Here is an 18,388-nt window from a genome sequence, read left to right on the forward strand (position 1 = left end):
AGAAGCCCAAGTGCACCAGGCTAGACTTACTCCTGAGGAGTGAGGGCTGCTCTGGGGAAAGACCACCTTGGATAGACAGGTTTTGTATTTTCAGTTTGCCTCATTCACCTCTTTTCACTTCCTACAGGGAAGAGGCTGGTTGCAGATATTTTGCGTGGTTCATCAGAAAGAACTAAGTTTCTAGTTATTTCTGGAGGGAATGTGAAATATGCATCAAAGAGCCAAGGAACTCACCCATCATCGCTCTCACTCTCTAATTCAGATGGAACATTGGGACAGTGCTTCAGATAGGCTGGGTGGTTTTTTCAGTTTGGGAAAAGGGCTTGGAGCATTAACTTTTCTACCTCCCCTTCCAGTTGTTACTGATTCTCTTTTTTACTTTCTCTTTGGTTGTTGCATGTAATTTTTGGAAGGATTTAGACATCAATGTAAAACATTTAATTTAGGAAATATGTAAGAAGACAAAAAGACTTCAGGAACGGCTTCGTGAATGGTGGGGTGCAAAAATGACATTCTGTATGAAAGGGTCTTGGATTCAGTATGCTGATAGAACTGGAAGAGGGTTAGTTTTGAGATTACATCTGAGATAAACCACTCTGTTTTCCAAAGGAGAGATAGTACAATTAGTGTACATGCAGAAGTATGGGGGTCTAGGATTTTGTTGTGCTTCTGAGGTCTTTTAAGTTAATTTTCCCAGTAAACTGTCATTCTTACTAATGTCTATAAATGCTGTATAACCAATGGATTCTTCCTTGATGCTGGGGGAAGTCTTTGAGAGGGCAGATATGCTTGAGCTCTTATCTATTTTGCTTATCACTGTTCCTCTGGTGCTTGAAGTGTGCGTAGCTGGTAGTAGGTATGCTTAAGTACTTAACCGAGTGCATGAATGGAAGAGGGTAGGAAAGGGAAAAGGGAACTGTTGAATATCCTCTCTGTGCCTCCCACTGATAATGAGTGTGGTTTGCTCCTTTTGTTCTGGTCATAGTCACCGGTGTCTTCCATATTGACAAATCCAATTCTTACTTCCCTGACTCCATCTTTCTCAGCAACAGTACTCTCCTCATTTTGTGACTTCTATGAAATTGGTCTTGACTGTTTTCCCCTCTTACCTCATTGGCTCTTTTTGTTCCATTGCTCTACTTGTAGATGTTTCAGCACTTATTATTAGGTCTGCTCCCTCCTCTACATTTTCTTCTTGTGTGATCTCATCTAGTAAGAGTTTAAGCATTAGCTTCGTTCATTGATGGTCCAGATTTTATCTCTAGTCCTGAGCTCCTGTGCTCTAGGCTCAGGCATCTAGTAGTGCCCCTGACAGCTCCCTTCTTTCTCTTTATCTCTCTCTCTTTTTTAATATTTATTTTTTAGTTGTAGTTGGACACAATACCCTTATTTAATTTATTTATTTTTAAAAATGTAGTGCTGAGGATTGAACCCAGGACCTTGAATGTGCTAGGCGAATGCTCTACCACTGAGGCCACTACCCCAACCCCTCTCTTTAAAAAAAAAAACAAAAACAAAAACACAAAAAACAAACAAACAAAAAAAACCCCAAAACACATAAGATAAGCATCTTGACCTTAGCGTGTCCAAACAGAACTCTTGATTCTTTCCCAACAGCCTCTTTCTCCCTTAGGCTCCCATGGTTCCTGTGCATTTCCTAAACTCTTTGTCCTCTAACCCTTTACACAGCAGCCAGAGTGATCTTTTAAATAGGTAAATCAGCTCAAGTCACTGTCCATCTTGAAACTCTTCAGTGGCTCCCATAATGCCTCTAATTCTAACTCCTTATCATGGCCTGCATGTCCCCAATTCTCTCCAGTTTCATATCCTGCGGTTGACCTTCTCTCTTACCCAACTTCACTGACCTGGTCTCTGTTCCTGGAACTTGCTGAATTCATTCCCACCTTAGGGCCTTTCTATTTCCTTTGCTTGGAATGATCTTTCCAGATTTCCACAGGGCTGATTCCTTCCTATCATTTTTGTTGCTGCTTAAATGTTACCTCCTCATCAGAACCACCCTGTGCTGAGTAGCCCCTGTCTCATTTTACTTTCTGCAAAGGTCTTAATGCTATCTGAGATTACCTTGTTCATCTAGTCATTGTTCGTGTTTTAGGAAATTTTTCTTTCACAGGCAGCAAATAGAATATGCTGTATCATTTAATCTTCTTGAGAACCTGAAGCTCAGAGAGATTGGTAAATGATTTGACTCCTTAAGTCTGTAAGGCATTTTCTTTCCCACTATAATCCTGATGACTGACCTGTAACCTGTTTTATGTATTTAGTTTGAGTACCGTGAAGAAATGATCCTGATATACATCAGGATGAGCCTTTACAAACAAGGCCCTTGTCCCCGAGAGAAGAAATCTTGCACGTGTCCAGAGGTAATGATTTCCTCAGTGATGTTGTCCACCGGTGGTTCATCAAGTTAAAAAAGAAAGAAGAAAGAAACAAAGAAGGAAACATTGATTAAACAATGTAGTATGTGCGAGATCACGTGCTAAAATGTTTTTGGGTGTATTATCTAATCTCAAAGCAATCAACACAAGTTTGATATCATTGTATTGAATTGATGCAAAGTTGATATACCTCGATTTTATACATGGAAAAACAGGCTTGAACAATTCAAGTACTTTGCTCCAGGTGGCATTGCTACTAAGTGGTAGAACTAGATTCTTTTAAACTCAAGGCTGCTTGACACCAAATTTCTGACTTTTTATGCTTAAGTTGGTTGCTTTGTGAGGTGAATATGCTCCCAAAATAGTAAGAAGGAAAATATGAATTCAGTGCATAACCACATAGATTATAACAAATATCTGAAATACAAGAATAAGTTATAGAGACAATATGGAAAGCAGACTTGCCATATTCAATGCCTGAGCATATAATTGGATGAATAGAATACAGAGTGAACATTTGGTTCTCTGGCAGGGCTCATGTACGGTATGACATAGAGCAGCTGTCCCCAGAGAAAGTTCTTTGTTTCTAGACCGGTACTACACAAGCAGCATTTGAGCAATTCTGGATTTCTTTCTGCTTTTGCTATAAATAGAGTTCATGGAATTCTGTATATCAAAGTTAAATGCAATGAAAAGGAGCCACAGAGTATGGAAATAAAGCTTAACTCATTCTATAAACTAGAAACATGTTTGGCATCGGGAGGCTGTAAAAAACGCTGTCATTCCTTGGATGGATTCTGAGGTCTTATTTAGCATATGAAATTGCAGAGTAGATCCTATTATGTAAGGAGACAGGAGGACAGCATAATGTGGTTACAAAATGAAGAACTTTCAGGGAAGAGTTAACAGGGCAGATATACATAGAGAGAGAGACGTGTGATAAGAATGTGGAAAATGAATGAATGGGCGGCATATACATGTGCCTATTGCCGAAGCCGGGTTGCTGGATAATCCTCAGATGTCAGATTTCCGTAAGGCCAACATGTGACTCAAAGCTTGCCACTCAACAGAGAATACTGGGCTGTGCTGGTATTAAGAGGCTGGCTGGAAGCTAGGCTCCCACTGTGCATTAGCCTAACTCCCTGTCGCTCTCTGCATGTGGGTGGGTGTGCATGTGTGTGTGTGAGGGTATACATTTTGTGCAGTGGGTGTTTGAAGAGCTAAGCACTGAAACTGGATTTCCACAAACGATCATCACGAGCACTCCAGACACACCAAACTTCCTCTCTTGGTATTTTTTTTTTTTTTTTGCTTTCATCATTATTTTTTCTTTCTTTTTGCAAATCCCAAGAGGGGAGCACCCCACCATCCAGCCTCCAGGATTGAGATTGTTTTCTCTTACCTGTCCATGTGGGTGCCCTCTCAAGGTTAGAGCTGAAGCTATGTGGGGCCGGCATATTCTCAAGCACCAGATGAGAGGAGCTGCGTGAAGGAGTAGCAGCCACCAAAGGAAGAGTGACTCTGCCCTGTTAACATGAACAACAGCTTGCAGGTTAACCTGCCCAGGAGCTGGGCTGCTTCAAGTGGCTCACTCCAGGAGAAGTCTGAGCGTTCTTTTTTTCTCTTTTATTACTATAGGATGGAGGATGAAGCTGTCCTGGACAGAGGGGCTTCCTTCCTTAAACATGTGTGTGATGAAGAAGAAGTAGAAGGTGAGCTTTTGGGGTCTGGGAAAGTATATTCATATACATATGTCTCTGTAGCATTCGCACATTTCATATAGCATATGAAAGTTAAAAACTAAAGCTTATCTATGGAGTTGCTTTAATCTCTACATTTTGCTTTAACACAGAAAGTAATTTCAAGAACTTCATTGGTTCCTCAGAATCTAAATGAGTGTGGTATTACCTGTTTTTTTTTTTTTAAGTTTTATTTTAAAGCAGATACCAGTGTTATCTCTGCCTCTCCATCAAAACTAAATATTTTACTAGATAAAATTAACCACCTTTCAATGACTAATTCCAGGGAGCTGCTAGATTTATATAAATGAATTTGGCAGCACCTTCTAATATTCTTTTCTGTAGCTTGCAGGGGAGAGAAACAGATGTTGCAGAAGAAGGTGAATACCATTGTTATAGGAAAAATGGGTCTAAGCTGAGGATATTAAGAGTGGTAAAATGGATGAGTTTTAGTTAAGAAAAGATGGACAGGCATTTTTTTTTATTTAAAATTAAGCCTCCAGGACCTCTTTCACTAAAGTTCCCCAGTGTCTGTTAAAAACTAAAGAAAGGGTATATTTTAGCTGGTGCTGTGATGCTTTCAGTATGCATCTCCTTCTCTTGTCCCTGGATAGATCAGTACTGTGGACATAATGCTGCTTATTTGACAGTGAGAAGACAGGGCTTCCTTAATACTTACTAAAGTATTTATGTGAAGGAATCGCAGATATTCTTATCAATAATATATTATTGATATTTATAGTGACATTTTATAAAATAATCAGAGTTAAATGAAACTTGCAGATGAACCCTGTGATCAATTCTACCTGTTAAAATCACCCAAGGGACAATTTATATGTGTTTTGGAGACTTTATCTGACTACTGTCATTTTCATAAGCATTTAAGTGCCTCTAAAAATCTTGGAACAGAGAGTGGTGTGTTGGAAAAAGAGGGTCTTGTGTGTTCTGGAGTGATTCCTCAAGTGAACAGAACACCAGGTCCAGGGCAAGTGATGCTCCTTACCACCTGGGATGACCTGAATAGTATGAACACTCTCAGGCTGTTTCTCATGATTCTTGGTACCCTCCCCCCACTTCCCGCATTTATGCTCTTGAGACTGACTAATAAGAATTTGATGCCTAAGTTTCTTAGGAAAACGGAAACTACAATATTTTCTCTCATATTGTTTTATGGGTTCCTTGCATTTTTACAGCACAACTGTGGGAAAATTTCAAGCTGGAGAAAGCCAAATAGCAAAACTTTTGTCTTAAGAGTTGTGTAATCCATGTTAAATCTTCATTGTAGTGATTCTGTCACTGTCAAAGAGGAGATAAAACCATTACAATTACAGCATAAGAAATAATATAGGTTTGAGTGACTATCCTGTAGTGTTGGGACAATTAAAGTGGAAACAACTTGGGAATGAGAGGTACTGGGTGTGTGTTTTCCTTTGAGAATAAAGTCCTAGTTGAATTCACAGGAGATGTAAATCTTGAGTTTATAAGTTTGTAGGATTGACAGCACACTACTGCAGTAGAAGAGTGTGTGCAGTTTCTTAAAGCTTTGACGAAGAAGTTTATTTCCTGAATTATTTCCCATGACTTTCAAACACAAAATTGGGTAGAAACAAAAAGACAACCAATGATGATTGAGATACATGTAAAATTCAAGAAGTGTGTTGGCTTTGTGGGGTTAAACTTGCCACATGAATTTTGTGCATTTTCTCATTCTTATAAGGTCTCTATATTAAAGGTATCTTTCATTGATTGGTGCCTGGGGCTCATTACATTTCTTTCAGGGCACACTTAGTTGCCTGTTGTTGAAATCCTGAGGCCCAAGTAGGATGATTGTTGCTTTTGGTGTTAGCATTTGGTACAGAACTTCCAAGAATGGAGGCACTCCTAAGTAGAAGTCTTGACACAACATTTGAGAACAGTTCATTTCTATTTGACCCTCCCCTTTTCGCATCAGTCTTCATCTGATGGAAGTGGAAGGACTCATGTTTTATAATGGCTCTAGGTGAAGTTGAAAAGCACATAGTTTTGATGGCATATCTGTGGTTCCAGTGGTTGAGAGCTAAGAAACAAGTGACTCGGTTGTCTAGACTTTTGACAAAGAATCACACATAAAGGGGGGTGTTTTTCTAATGAATCTATCTCATATTTTGATTGTATAAAGAAGGTTGTGTTTGAAAGAAAGCAAAGAGTTATCTGGATTCTGAAAATCTTTGTTTCTGGTACATTTATGGCAGAAGTGAATGCTCCAGTTAAAGAATCAGGAATTCAAAAGACAAGGAGTTGGAACACCTTAGGTGTATATTTTCAAGTACAAGTAGTTATTTTATCCAAGTAATTATTTCCCTTGCTTCTAGGATAGAAATAATTAAAGTATATTGCAGCATACTTGGAAAAAAGTAAACTGAAAACTTTGTTTTTTTTTCCCCAGTAATCTGCAAAAATAAGATGTATTTTCATTAAGTGATTATTCATGTGATGAATGTCCAATAGTTCTATTACTTTGGATGTTCATGCATTAAAAATACTTCTTAGCATCAGCTCAGCCTGATGCTCTCTCCTAGTTCCTTCTAATTCTGTAGTTCTGAGAAGGGGAGAGAGACTGAGAGTTCAAACCACGCCTTCAGTTCACCTTGTTCAACTCTGTTCTCAGTGGGTGGCATGACACTTAATCCACATTCTCAAAACTCAATAGAAAAATCATCATTTGCAAAACTCAGTAAGAATAGAGTGAGTCAGAAGAGGAGTCATCTTTTGTTTCAATAATGAATTTATCTATGTGGTGTATATTTAAAGACCTAAACCTTGTTTTCATATAATTTCCCTCATGTGTTAATGGCTTAGAGGTACATTCTCTAAAAAGGAAACCAAGTGCCCATTTTAATCTTTAAAATAAATTGAAGCCTTTTTTGTTTGTTCCTTTTATTGGTTACCTTATGTATGATTTTATAAAGTGAACATTTTGGGAAGGGACTGTATTAATTTATTTAACATTTTGGCATTTCAGATATTAATATTTGTTTCTGTACCAAAAGCTCCCACTTCTTCCCAGGTGCTTCTAGAGAATTGGTCTGTAGATGACAAATTAACATTACTGGAATGACCCAGAAATGTTGACCATGAAGGACAGCCACTCATTTCAAACACAGATGGGGAAATTGCCAGGTTTGGTTGGGTGAGCCAAGATTGAGACAGGAAGCAAGAATCCCAGGAAGCAAGAGTCCCAGGTAGCTATTTGCAAACTGGAGGAAATCCTATGGATATTTTATTCTTTACAAAGTCAGCTTGGATTTTGGATCTTTGTGATATAAACAGATTACTTAATATTCTCAAATTTCGCAATAGGGGAAAAGAGCAAACTCCACCTTATCCTTTGAGATAAGGCCTTGGCTCTGCAAGGCTAGGTAACTCCCCAGGGACCTTGGCAGCTTTGACTTCATGAGGAGGGGCCTCTTAAATCAACTCCAAACAGCAACTCAGGAAACATAAAGCACAGCAAGACAATATGGTCTGAAATGTGTCTCCATTCCTGAAGCCTGATTGGCGGTCTCTTAAAGCTGTTATGCTACCTCATGATGGTTTCCCTTCAAAACTGAGTCCAACAGGAAGTATGCTCCCACCTGTCTGCATGGAAAAATAATGCTACAAATTCTACCATGTACTGAGGGTCACTAAGAGAGGGAGCATTTTTGCAAATGTGTGGAGTTTACAGAAGAGTTTTTTTTTGGGAAATAAAAAAAAAAGTAGGACAGGGTTTGGGATAGAGTTGATACTAAATATTTGTTAAAAGAATGAATAAGCTAAATAAAGCATATGTAGAATTTATATAATCCTCTTAAATCTTTAAGCTTTTAGTTAGAAACTTAGTTTTCTTAGTACTTTTATCAAAGGAGATGATGATATAGTCTCTAATGATCTTATCCTTGGTATTACTTCTGTTTGATTTCGCAAAGATCATTATCATTATATATTTATATTTATATAAATATATTTATATTGATATGAAAAAGAAACTCTGAAGACACCACTGCTTTATCCTCTTTTGTTGTTCTGCTCTAGCTTTTTAAAAAATTTCTTACATACATCACAATAGAGGAGTACATCATGTTTATAATTTTTTTACATTGCAATTCTTAATACACCTTTATACCACAATTTATCAAATTTCTGTTTGTATATAAGGTATGTTGACACCAAATTCACATCTTCATGCATGAATCTTGTGTAAAGATGACCTTCTCCTTCCACTATCGTTGCTATTCCCATTCTCCCCTTTCCCTCCCACTCCTATTCCCTATCTAGAGGTAATCTTCCTCCTTTGCTCTCCCTCCCAACCCCATTTTATGGACAGCATGTGTTTACTCGCTTATTTTATTTATTTATTTATTTATTTTTTAATGCGGTGCTCAGGATTGAACCCAGTGCCTCACACGGGCTAGGCAAGCGCTCTGCCACTGAGCCCCAGCCCCAGCCCTTCTGCTCTAGCTTTTGAAGAGAGAGACTAAAAAGATGAAATGGTGGCTTTTGTCTTTTTGGAGGTCAACATTTAACTGATATGAAATCATAATGACTTAAACCTATTTTTTTGTTAGAGGGTTTTAGGATGATCTACTCTTTGCATTGGAGGTAGTATTCTAAAGGAAAAGTGGGGCCTTGGTAGGCATTTGTTAATAATTACAATGGTCCAAAATGTAATTGCTGAGAAGGAGTGAATGAAAACCTATCGGATGGAAAGGGAGGGGCCGACTTGGGGCTGGGGCTATTCTGAGCTGTGGATATAAGTGTCCGGTTGCATTTTGCTGACCTCTTCTCTGCCTTTCACTCTAATTGCTCAGAAACAGTGTGTACAGAGGAAACACTTGGGCAAATACTGCAGAAGGAAAAGCCTTCTTAAAAGAAACAATGCATCCACACACTGGAAAACTTTAAAAGAAACCCAGTGAGGTGTTTAAAGGTTGGTACTTGAGTGGCAACTTGGTTTTCCCAGAGCAGCTTGAGTCCTTACAGACCTTTCCCAGCTCCCTGTTTCTTTTTCCTTGCGGCCTAAGCTGAATGCTAGCCAGAGGTCCTCAAGGCTGCAGCACTTAGCTCTGTAGCTGCCTGACACCTTCTGCTGCGTCAGTGAAGTTAAATATGTATATATAGATTTCTTTCCCTTTAAGGAAATCTGATGACAGTTCTATGGGTTTTTGAAACTGGAACCAGACATCATCACTTCCCAGAGTTTTATAATTGCAGAGAATTCTCTGTTAATACAGTGGGTCTAAAGCCCTCTTGAAGCCACATTCTGTCCTTAGTGTCAACATTCTTTTATGGCAATAAGCCATAACAAATTGAACATGATACTTGGATTGTGTTTTACAAGGATCCAGAAATTCTGAAATGATGCATTTGCAAAAATTTCATCTGTAGGTTGAGTTTCTTTTTAGAAGCTTCTTATCTGGTCAGACTAGTGAGACATATTGTTTTATATTTACTTTTGGAAGTGTCTACCATTTGTTTTATTCATGTGTTGTTGAAGCAAAATGGCTAAGCATTGGTTTGAGAAATAAAAGTTTAAAGCTTTACTCTGGATGAATCATTACATAAATGAAGGAAGCACGTTATAGCTTAGATTTTGGGTCTTTTTCTCTTTGTAAAATGGGAGCAGTGGAACATGTCACTCACCATAGAACTCTTGATAATTACCAAAACCAGTGTTTCTTCTGTACTTGGTGTTAGGAGTAGGAATACTTTGTACTATACCATTCTTCAACCATTCTTCATTCTTTCTGATTGAGACAGATTTGTCCATGATTTTCATTGATTATTACTAATCTAAAAAATTCTAATTGGCTTAAATAAATTTTTCTTTCTTTCTTTCAACTTGCTTAATTCATTTCTCTCAATATCTATTTTTACCTTTCTAATCATGCTTACCTACTGCTTCCTGAATTGGAAAGATCAAGCCAGAATGGTCAAGTGAAATTTCCCAGGGACTATTGTCTGCTTCTCTTCAAGTGCAGTCTGATTCTCTGTATGCTTGGATATAAGATATAATTTTCATGGTTAAGTTGCTCTGATATATCTATTGCCCTTAATTTGTTAAATAGTCTCCTTTCCCAAGAAGAGGTCTATTAAGGTGTGATTGTGTACAAGGTGAAATACAGATGCTGGCTCACTGTCTAACGAAGGCTGCAGTATTATTTCTTCTGCAAAACAGATTCAAGTGTGTAATGTTGTTCCATTAGTAAGGATAGAGGAGTCTAATACATGTGTATGTCTATAAACATGCACATTTTACCCCCCTCTGCTGCATAGACTAGAATAATTCTGTTCCCTACTGGGTATTATGTAATTTAAGTGCCAATTAAATGGGATTATGCAACAGTATAGAAATAATTCTATATATTCTAGCCTGAGCTAAATATCTCCTCCCCATTTCTATCATCACACAATTCACAATCATTGGGGGGAATTGAAAATTGGGCCTGATAAGGGTGAGCAGAGTGAGAATAGAATAAAGATCAGCTAAGGCCCTCTTGTTGCTGTAGTGAGCTTTTATTTTATTTTATTTTTTTATCTTACTTTTTTGGTTGATAGTGAGGTTTGAGGTGAGAGCCTGCTGTGCCAGGGGTTCATGGGAGGTTCTGAACATTGTATCTCTGAGGCTGCTGATTGCCAGGTGGGATGAAAGGTGAAGGTAGTGAGGGTGGTGAGTGACATCCATTGAATCAGCAGTATAGGTGACTTAAATAATTCCTTTCTCTGAATAGCTGAAAAAGCTTTTAAATCAGGTTAATTGTTTTTACCTTTCCGTAGAGTTAGAATCAGAAGGCAGCTTTCCTAAGTGCAGTATCCAATATGCTCACCCATCTTTTGATTTTGAAAGGAGAACAGACTTTGCTTAAGCTTTGTCAGATATTATTTTATTGAATATTTTCATAGTGGGATGCTCAATAACTTTTACCAGGCCAAAACTCCTGAAAATAAAATAGGTTTTGGATTTTAGTGATATTGGCCAATAAATCAGTGTTAAGGCCAGAATTATGTATTTATAAATTAGTTAAGTCATCACCCAAACCCCCAGTTGATTATTAAATTTTCAACAAGAAATTCTATCTTTACTGCAAAATAAAGAAAATGTCTTTGATTTAGAATGAAAGCTCGTAATTGAATCCAATAGATGCATGTATTTGGCAAATTAGATCAGTATCTGATTGTTCAGGTTTCACTTCCTTTTTATTCAGGCTGTCCTGTGACTTAGAGAACATGGTGGTGTAACAAGAGTCTCAGGACCTATTTCTATTCCTGGCTCTGCCATTGTCTTTCTGGGTGACATGAGGCAAATCCTCCTCCTCTGGTTATGGTTACTTTGTGCAGGGTGCAGTTAATAGTCTGTTTCATTGTGCTCCTACTAGAGATGCTTTATGAATTCTTGGGTAATACTTGAAAAATACTTTGATATTTGCAATAACTTTGCAATTAACTTCTGAATCTGGGCTTTTTTTTTTTTGGTGTGTATGTGTATGTGTGTGTGTGTGTGTGTGCATGTGCACAGAGAAATAGCACTTACACCTCCATCTTCTAGTATTGCTATGAATATAAGTAAAGACATTGAATTCCCCAGGATGAATTCTGTGGGACTTTGGATATTATCTATCTTGGATATAATTCATCCATGTCTCACCAGTGGTTGCTGTGACTGCAGAACACTTTCAGACTAAAGCTGAAGTATTGATACCTGGTAATCAACAAATTTGTTGATCACTTTTACTGACTTGTATAAACTTAATCTAACTCAGTGTTGATGCTTTTTTTCTTTTAAGCTTATCAAAATGGCAAGAAAAGTTGCATGATTAAGCTCTAATATGTTTTTTTAAACGGGGCTTACATGTATCATTGAATGTAAAAAATATATTCCAATTAGGGCCACAACTAATGTTCAGCCAAACAAGCCAGCCATTATGTAAGAACATAAACTTAGTTGATAAGACAATTTAGAGATTGTATCATGTATGTGGGTGAATTTACATGAGAGGAAATATATCTTCCTTAGAGTAATATTAAATTGAGACCTAAAGGATGAACAGGAATTAGAAGAATAATGAGGGATGCATTCTTGGCACACATGTGAAGACCCAGAGTTGAGAAGGAGGTAGGCCCATTGGAGAAACAGAAAGGTTAATGTGGCTGAATCACATGAATAGGGAGAGAGTGGCCTGGAGTGGGTTTGTCCTAGATGACTTGTGGCCTTTAATCATGCTAAAGATTTAGGATTATATTGAGCACAACTGGAAAACCATTGCTTACAGGGTTTTTAAGCAAATAAATGACAAGACAAAATTTGTGTATCTAAGAAAGATTTCTTTGACTGCTGGTTGGAGAGAACATCCTAGGAAGCAATGTTAAAATGGAGGAGACCATTGCCAAGATTCAACTGAGATGATTTTGTGTAGGACAAATGTAGAGATGAAAGAGATGGAGAAAAATGGGTTGGATCACTTGGATTTACAGATGGGTGGATGGGCAATGGATGGGAATGGCTTTTTCTGGATTTCTGCTCTGAGAAATTTGGGAGATCATCTAACATTTTGTAAGAGGAACACTGGAGGAAGAGTGGTAGAGGGTGATAGGAGTTCAGCCTTTTAAATATGTTCTGTCTGAAGTCATGATATCCAGATAGGACGATGGAATAGGTAATTGGTTATATAGGCTGGAGCTGAAAAGACAGGCCAGGGATGGGGATGGAAATCTGAGAGTCCTAGGCACATAGCTACATTTATAGTTGTAGGAGTGGGTGACATTATCCAGGGTGAGAGAACAGAATGAAAAGAGGACTGGACCGCAAGTGCCAACATTTAGAGACTAAGGAGCAGACATAGAAATAGGTGGAAAACTGGGAAGAGAGTACAGTATCCGAGGCCAAAGGAAGAGAGCTTTTACAAAGGATCTAGGGACCAACAATGCTGAAAGCTGCTGGGAAGTCAGGTAAGATGAGTACCAAATAGGAGCCCTTGGATTTGGTAGAAGGTGAGATTGGTGGTCTTTCTTAGCAATGCAAGTGGCATGGTTAGATGGGAGTCAAATTTGAGTGAGTTGAAGAGTGCCCAAGATAAAAGTTATCATTATGAGAAGTTGGGAGAGACTTTTGAGATGATGGTAGAAAACTTTTAGCCTTTCTTTCTATGTGCCTCATTACATCTGACCAGTTAAAATGTTTGGACTTATTATAGAATTTTTATAACTAGAAAGGATCTTAGAGAAAATCTAGTTTAGTGTTCTTCCTTACAGATGGATAGATGAGCCTGGAGAAGCTAAAAGGGATTTGATCCAGGTAACACTGGTAGTAGATGTAGTAACTAGGACAAGGGCTTTCCTGGGGCGGTGCTTATTCCCAAAGAGTGTACTTGAGGTCTGTACTTTCTGTGGAGTGAAAGGAATTTAGACATGGACATGAATGAGAACTAGAAGAAACCATGGAAAGATTAGGAGGTGGAAGGAACTGAAAGGAGAAGAACAAAAGGTGTTGGAAGGTCTTTTGGAAAGGTGAGAGAAAGACCACACAGTCTGATTGGCCTCATCATTTGAATGACTCCAGGTAATAAGTGGGAAGACAGATGTCTCCATCAGACCATCTTCATGTGGATTCAAGCCTGTCATCATGGGATATAGGACACAAACATTTCCAGAGAATCACTGAGCTTTTTTTTACCCTACTAGGTAATTACTACCTTGAAGGAAATTTATTATTGTTGTTATTATTATTTCACTACTTTTGCAGACAATGGTGATTGGGAGGGGTGAGTGTGGAATTGATACCATGGTAGTGGGAAAGTGGGAAGAAAGGGTGATATTTTTAGGAGCACCAAGAATAGTCTTTGTATGTCATTAACTGGTTATTTGGCTTTAGTTGGTTCACTGGAAAATAAACAGGGTGAAAATGAAGAGAACTGATCATTTCAACTCTAAAAGTATGAATATGTACTGCTGTGTAGGTGAATGTAGTCCCCCTTTTTTCTGGGTATAGGTAGAAAACTTTAGGCATGAAGATCTTGGGATTGGTCTTAATAAGGTTAACGTGTCTCTTGCAGCATTTCCCCTAGTTTTTGGTGACTGCTTCAGCCCCATAGCATTATCTGCATCTCATTTACCTACATACAGAATGTGAGGGGAGGGAATTATATGAACTAACATTAGATATTTTATACGTGATTACCCATGAGTGCATTAACTATATTGTGGATTATTTGTCTATAGCAACTAAAGACTATTCTTCCTATTGCCCAGCCAGGGTTTAGTCTACTACAAAAAGAGAAGCCACAAAGGTTCAGAAATGGACAATGTGTGTGGAACAAGAGTATGAATGTGTGCATTTGTGTGTTTAAGTGGACTCTGGGGCTGCAATTGCAAATCCAGTTGTCAATGACCATTGGATTAACCATTGTTTTGTGTCTTCCAACTCTATTTCCCATTTATTTGTGCAAATGTTGACCGCAAGAAAAATAAATGGAAACTGTCATTTTTCTGTATTTGGTGCACAGGTGAATTTTGTCTGCATATGTACTTCACATTAAAATTCATCTACTGTTTTGGGGCTCTGGAATGTGAGTGTAAGTGGAAAGTTCCTTCTTCCTGTTGGATGGCTCCTGTTCCCTCTTTTGCGTCCTGCTTAACCTGGCCTTTTCAGGTCTTTTGGCCCTACTGTGCTCCCATCAGTCAAGTTAAAGGACTAACAAACCTGGTTTCAGTCAAGATACAGGACCAACAAACCTGGTTTCTGGATATAGGACTGTGTGAGAGCTCTGAGAAACTGCCCAAAGCTTTTCTTGGGGATTGCCAGGCACTTGCTTCTGGGTGGGTTGAGGGGAAAATTGAGGTTATGGAAGGTGTTCTTTCTGTTGAATGGTTAAACTCTGTACAGTGGCTAAAATAGCCAACTAAGGGACATGTTAAAAGTGGTTTTGTCCTGCTCAGGGTGAAGGTTCTGGAGTATTAAGTTCACAAGTTATCATCAGGGCTTGTGGTGGGTGGAAAAAAGGAAAAATAGTGCTCTTTGACTTTCCCTTTGCAAAGGAAGGAAGAAATGGGATCAACATTTATGGAGCACCTTTGTATACCAGACACAGAAAGAGGTACTTTTCATTCAGATTGTTTATGAAAATTATATCTAGCTCTCTATGCAGATATAAGTATATAGGTACAGATGTATTTTTATATTTATAGACAGGGACATAAAAGATTTTGCTAGAGCAAAATTAAAATTACTTGGAGAATGAACTTTTTACATTACAAAGACTTCAGGAACTGCAGTTTTATAGGGTAAGCTGCTTTTCAATTCTGTTTATTAATTAGAGCAGGTTCCTAAAGTACCTTTAAGTGGGGACTCTTGTTTTTCGGTAACTTATTTTTAAATAATTTATGTTCGCCATACATAATGGAATTATGTTTCTTTAAAAATACTAATTCAGACTTCTTATGATGCCAGCCAGATTTTGTCTCTATTATCAACCATTAATAATGGAAACTGCAATGGAAACCATCTTAGTATGTGGTCTTGGGGTCCTCACCTTTGCTTGAAGAGTATAATTAGAACTCTTTTGCTAAAATAAGCACTTGAAAGGCAAATACACAAGTTTTCTGAGCTAAATGACAGGAGTCTAACCCCACCCCAAGCTGGCCTCCCCCTTGAGAGGGTTTCTCTGCAGCTGTTTGTCCTTGCCTAGAGATTGTCATCAGCATCATCAAATATTAATATTAAAAGTGCTGTGCTCAGTAAATACCAGGTAACAAGTTGAGATTTCTTATCAGTCTTGCTTGGGGAACCTCAGGTGCCTTGAGGATTTCTGGGAGGGTTTCAGTGTACAAAATTACCATGCCATTCAGTGGGAAGAAAAGTTTTTTTTTTAAGTTGACTTTTATTATTTATTTGCTTGCATGCCTGACAATAAGTGTAGTTGATATCATTGAAATTAAAATAGATTACTCATCAGTGTTTGAAATGATCTATAAATAAACCAAAATATATAATATGTAATTATCTATCAATAACCATATACATTATTTTTTTTCTTTGTAGAAAGTGGTCCCTATCCAAAATATAAAAATAGAAGCCATTCCTTGTCCTGAGCAATAGTATGTATTTAAAGTAAGGAACCTCATATACATGTTTCTTAATGGACTGGCTTAACCCCTGTTAACTGCAAAATTACACCATGCCTTTTGAAGGCAGTTTTCTTTTCATGAGCTGGTATTTATGCCCCATAAAATTATCAATGCAGCTTTGATTATATCTTATCATAGCTGCTGATGGATACTCTTAGGGGTTTGTAAATAATAAACTAACCAATTATTTCTATTTCATTATTTAATATTTAGAATTATATATATTGGTCTACATATTGGTCTATTTCTTATTATAAAAAGTGCCAAACACACAACCTACATGGTGTCTGGACTTGATGTTATATTCTAGGTTCTTTTTTTAAAAAATAATTTATTTTTATGTGGTGCTGAGAATCGAATCCAGGGCCTCACACAAGTGAGGCAAGTGCTCTATTACTGAGCTACAACCCTGGTCCAATTCTAGGTTCTTATGCATGTACTTCTTTTTTTTTTTTTTTGAGAGAGAATTTTTTAATATTTATTTTTTAGTTTTTGGCAGACACAACATCTTTGTTTGTATGTGGTGCTGAGGATCGAACCTGGGCTGCACGCATGCCAGGCGAGCACGCTACTGCTTGAGCCACATCCCCAGACCCTTATGCATGTACTTCTAACTGAGCTTTCTGGTCTAGGTAGTAAGTCTTTGCAGCATCTTTTTATATTCTATCTTCTAGGATCTCTGCTAACTAACTCTTTCATTTTTGTTTCAATAATTAAAAATAATAGCAAATCTCTATTTAGTTCTGGTTCCCCTCTGTTCCTCTTGGCAATATCTACAACACATTTTAGGCATCATGGCATAAATCCAGGTTATGCTAAATAAACCAGGGAAATGTAGTGTTTATCTTATATTTTAGGAATATTGCAGATTAGTTCTGAAAGAATGATGTGAAGTGCCATGTCTTGAGGAATCTTTGTTTTGAACTGGAGAGAAAAAGAAATCCAGTTTATTATAGAAGGAACAATAATGTAGATAAAGACCATATTTGGAACACCCTCAGTGTTTAATTAGAGATGTATGTGGGAGGCGGGGGAGAGAAGATGGGGATGGCTGGAGGTGGGGAAAGGTAGATTACTGGGCAATTGATCCTTTAGCTAGAACATAGTTCTGAAATCTCAAGTTAAAAAATTTTTATAGCTGTCTTTTTTCAAAAAGGCCTAGAGTGAAGTGAAAATGATAGTTGAAAAATTGGAAGAGTGAGATTAGTGTATAAAATTCATGTCGTAAAACTATATACCCACTGAAGTTAGCCTGATATTTGTCTCTTCCCTTTCTAGCAGTAAAGATGAGGAAGGAAACAAATAGTTACAAGATTTATAGTATAAATGTCAAATGAATTACCAAAAAATCCTGTCAAAATGGTGATGAGATACAGAGCTCTGCTTGTTGCTGACACCTGAGAGTATTTCTCCTGTGGGGTTTTATGGAGAGGACACTTGGTTAGCTAGTGGCAACAGCCTTGATTTTCTCCATTCTTGCTTCCTGCAGCTGTACAGGGGGGATGATAGCATGATGGCATGAAGTGAGAGATACAGAACATGGAGCAGTTCCTGGCATGCTCACAAGCATTTCTTAGATGGTTGCTGTATTCTGTATGTACAGTGAACACAGTAACATGTTTCCCAGGAAGGAGCTCATGGATCCATCCTTCATAAAGAGACTTGTTGTCAGCTGCCAAGTCATCTATAGAATTTTTAAGTTGACTGGTGAATTTTTAAGTTTTTGCCTCCAGGGATTTAATTCTTCCAAGTTCTAAATCATCCTTGGTAGCAAAATGGGTAAATTTGAGAAAACCCACCTTAACTTGGATGGCTACAGGGTCACTAAGTGTTAAGAGTTTTCTGTTTGCCAGAAAACATTGTATCAGCTTTTGGAGGTATATACTCAGATTAGACATATTTCAGGAATCGGGAGAATTGGATATGATGGCTTTACAGTGCTTCCTACTTGTAACTAGGGTGGTGCAGGTAAAGATGGGAAGAAGCGGGAATCATGTAGTGATTATTTCGGACAGTCAGAGATAACCAGGAAAGCCACATTTTTTCCCCCTGTAGTACTGGCTGTGGTGTGGATTGTGAGACACTTCTGAGGCATTGCAGGTTTATTGAGAACTC

General features: G+C 37.9%; 1 protein-coding gene across 6 annotated transcripts in view; it reads left to right on the forward strand.

The window, feature by feature from the left end:
* Nucleotides 1-18,388, forward strand: part of Slc4a4 (solute carrier family 4 member 4) — a 406,144-nt gene that overhangs the window by 105,699 nt on the left and 282,057 nt on the right. For 2 of the 6 annotated variants that reach the window (XM_058574038.1, XM_058574039.1), the window contains exons 1-2: nucleotides 3,665-3,687; nucleotides 4,035-4,108. In XM_058574038.1, coding sequence (XP_058430021.1) covers nucleotides 4,036-4,108 — 73 coding nt within the window. In that variant the 5' untranslated portion in view covers nucleotides 3,665-3,687; nucleotide 4,035. Of the gene's footprint in view, nucleotides 1-3,664; nucleotides 3,688-4,034; nucleotides 4,109-18,388 lie in introns of those variants that run through there. The other 4 variants (XM_058574042.1, XM_046428692.2, XM_058574041.1 and 1 more) reach the window with 3 other exon arrangements.

Source organism: Marmota monax, unplaced genomic scaffold (assembly GCF_021218885.2).
Source record: "Marmota monax isolate L192 unplaced genomic scaffold, Marmota_monax_Labrador192_F-V1.1 WCK01_AAM20220418_F8-fsc00132, whole genome shotgun sequence".
NCBI lineage: Eukaryota > Metazoa > Chordata > Mammalia > Rodentia > Sciuridae > Marmota > Marmota monax.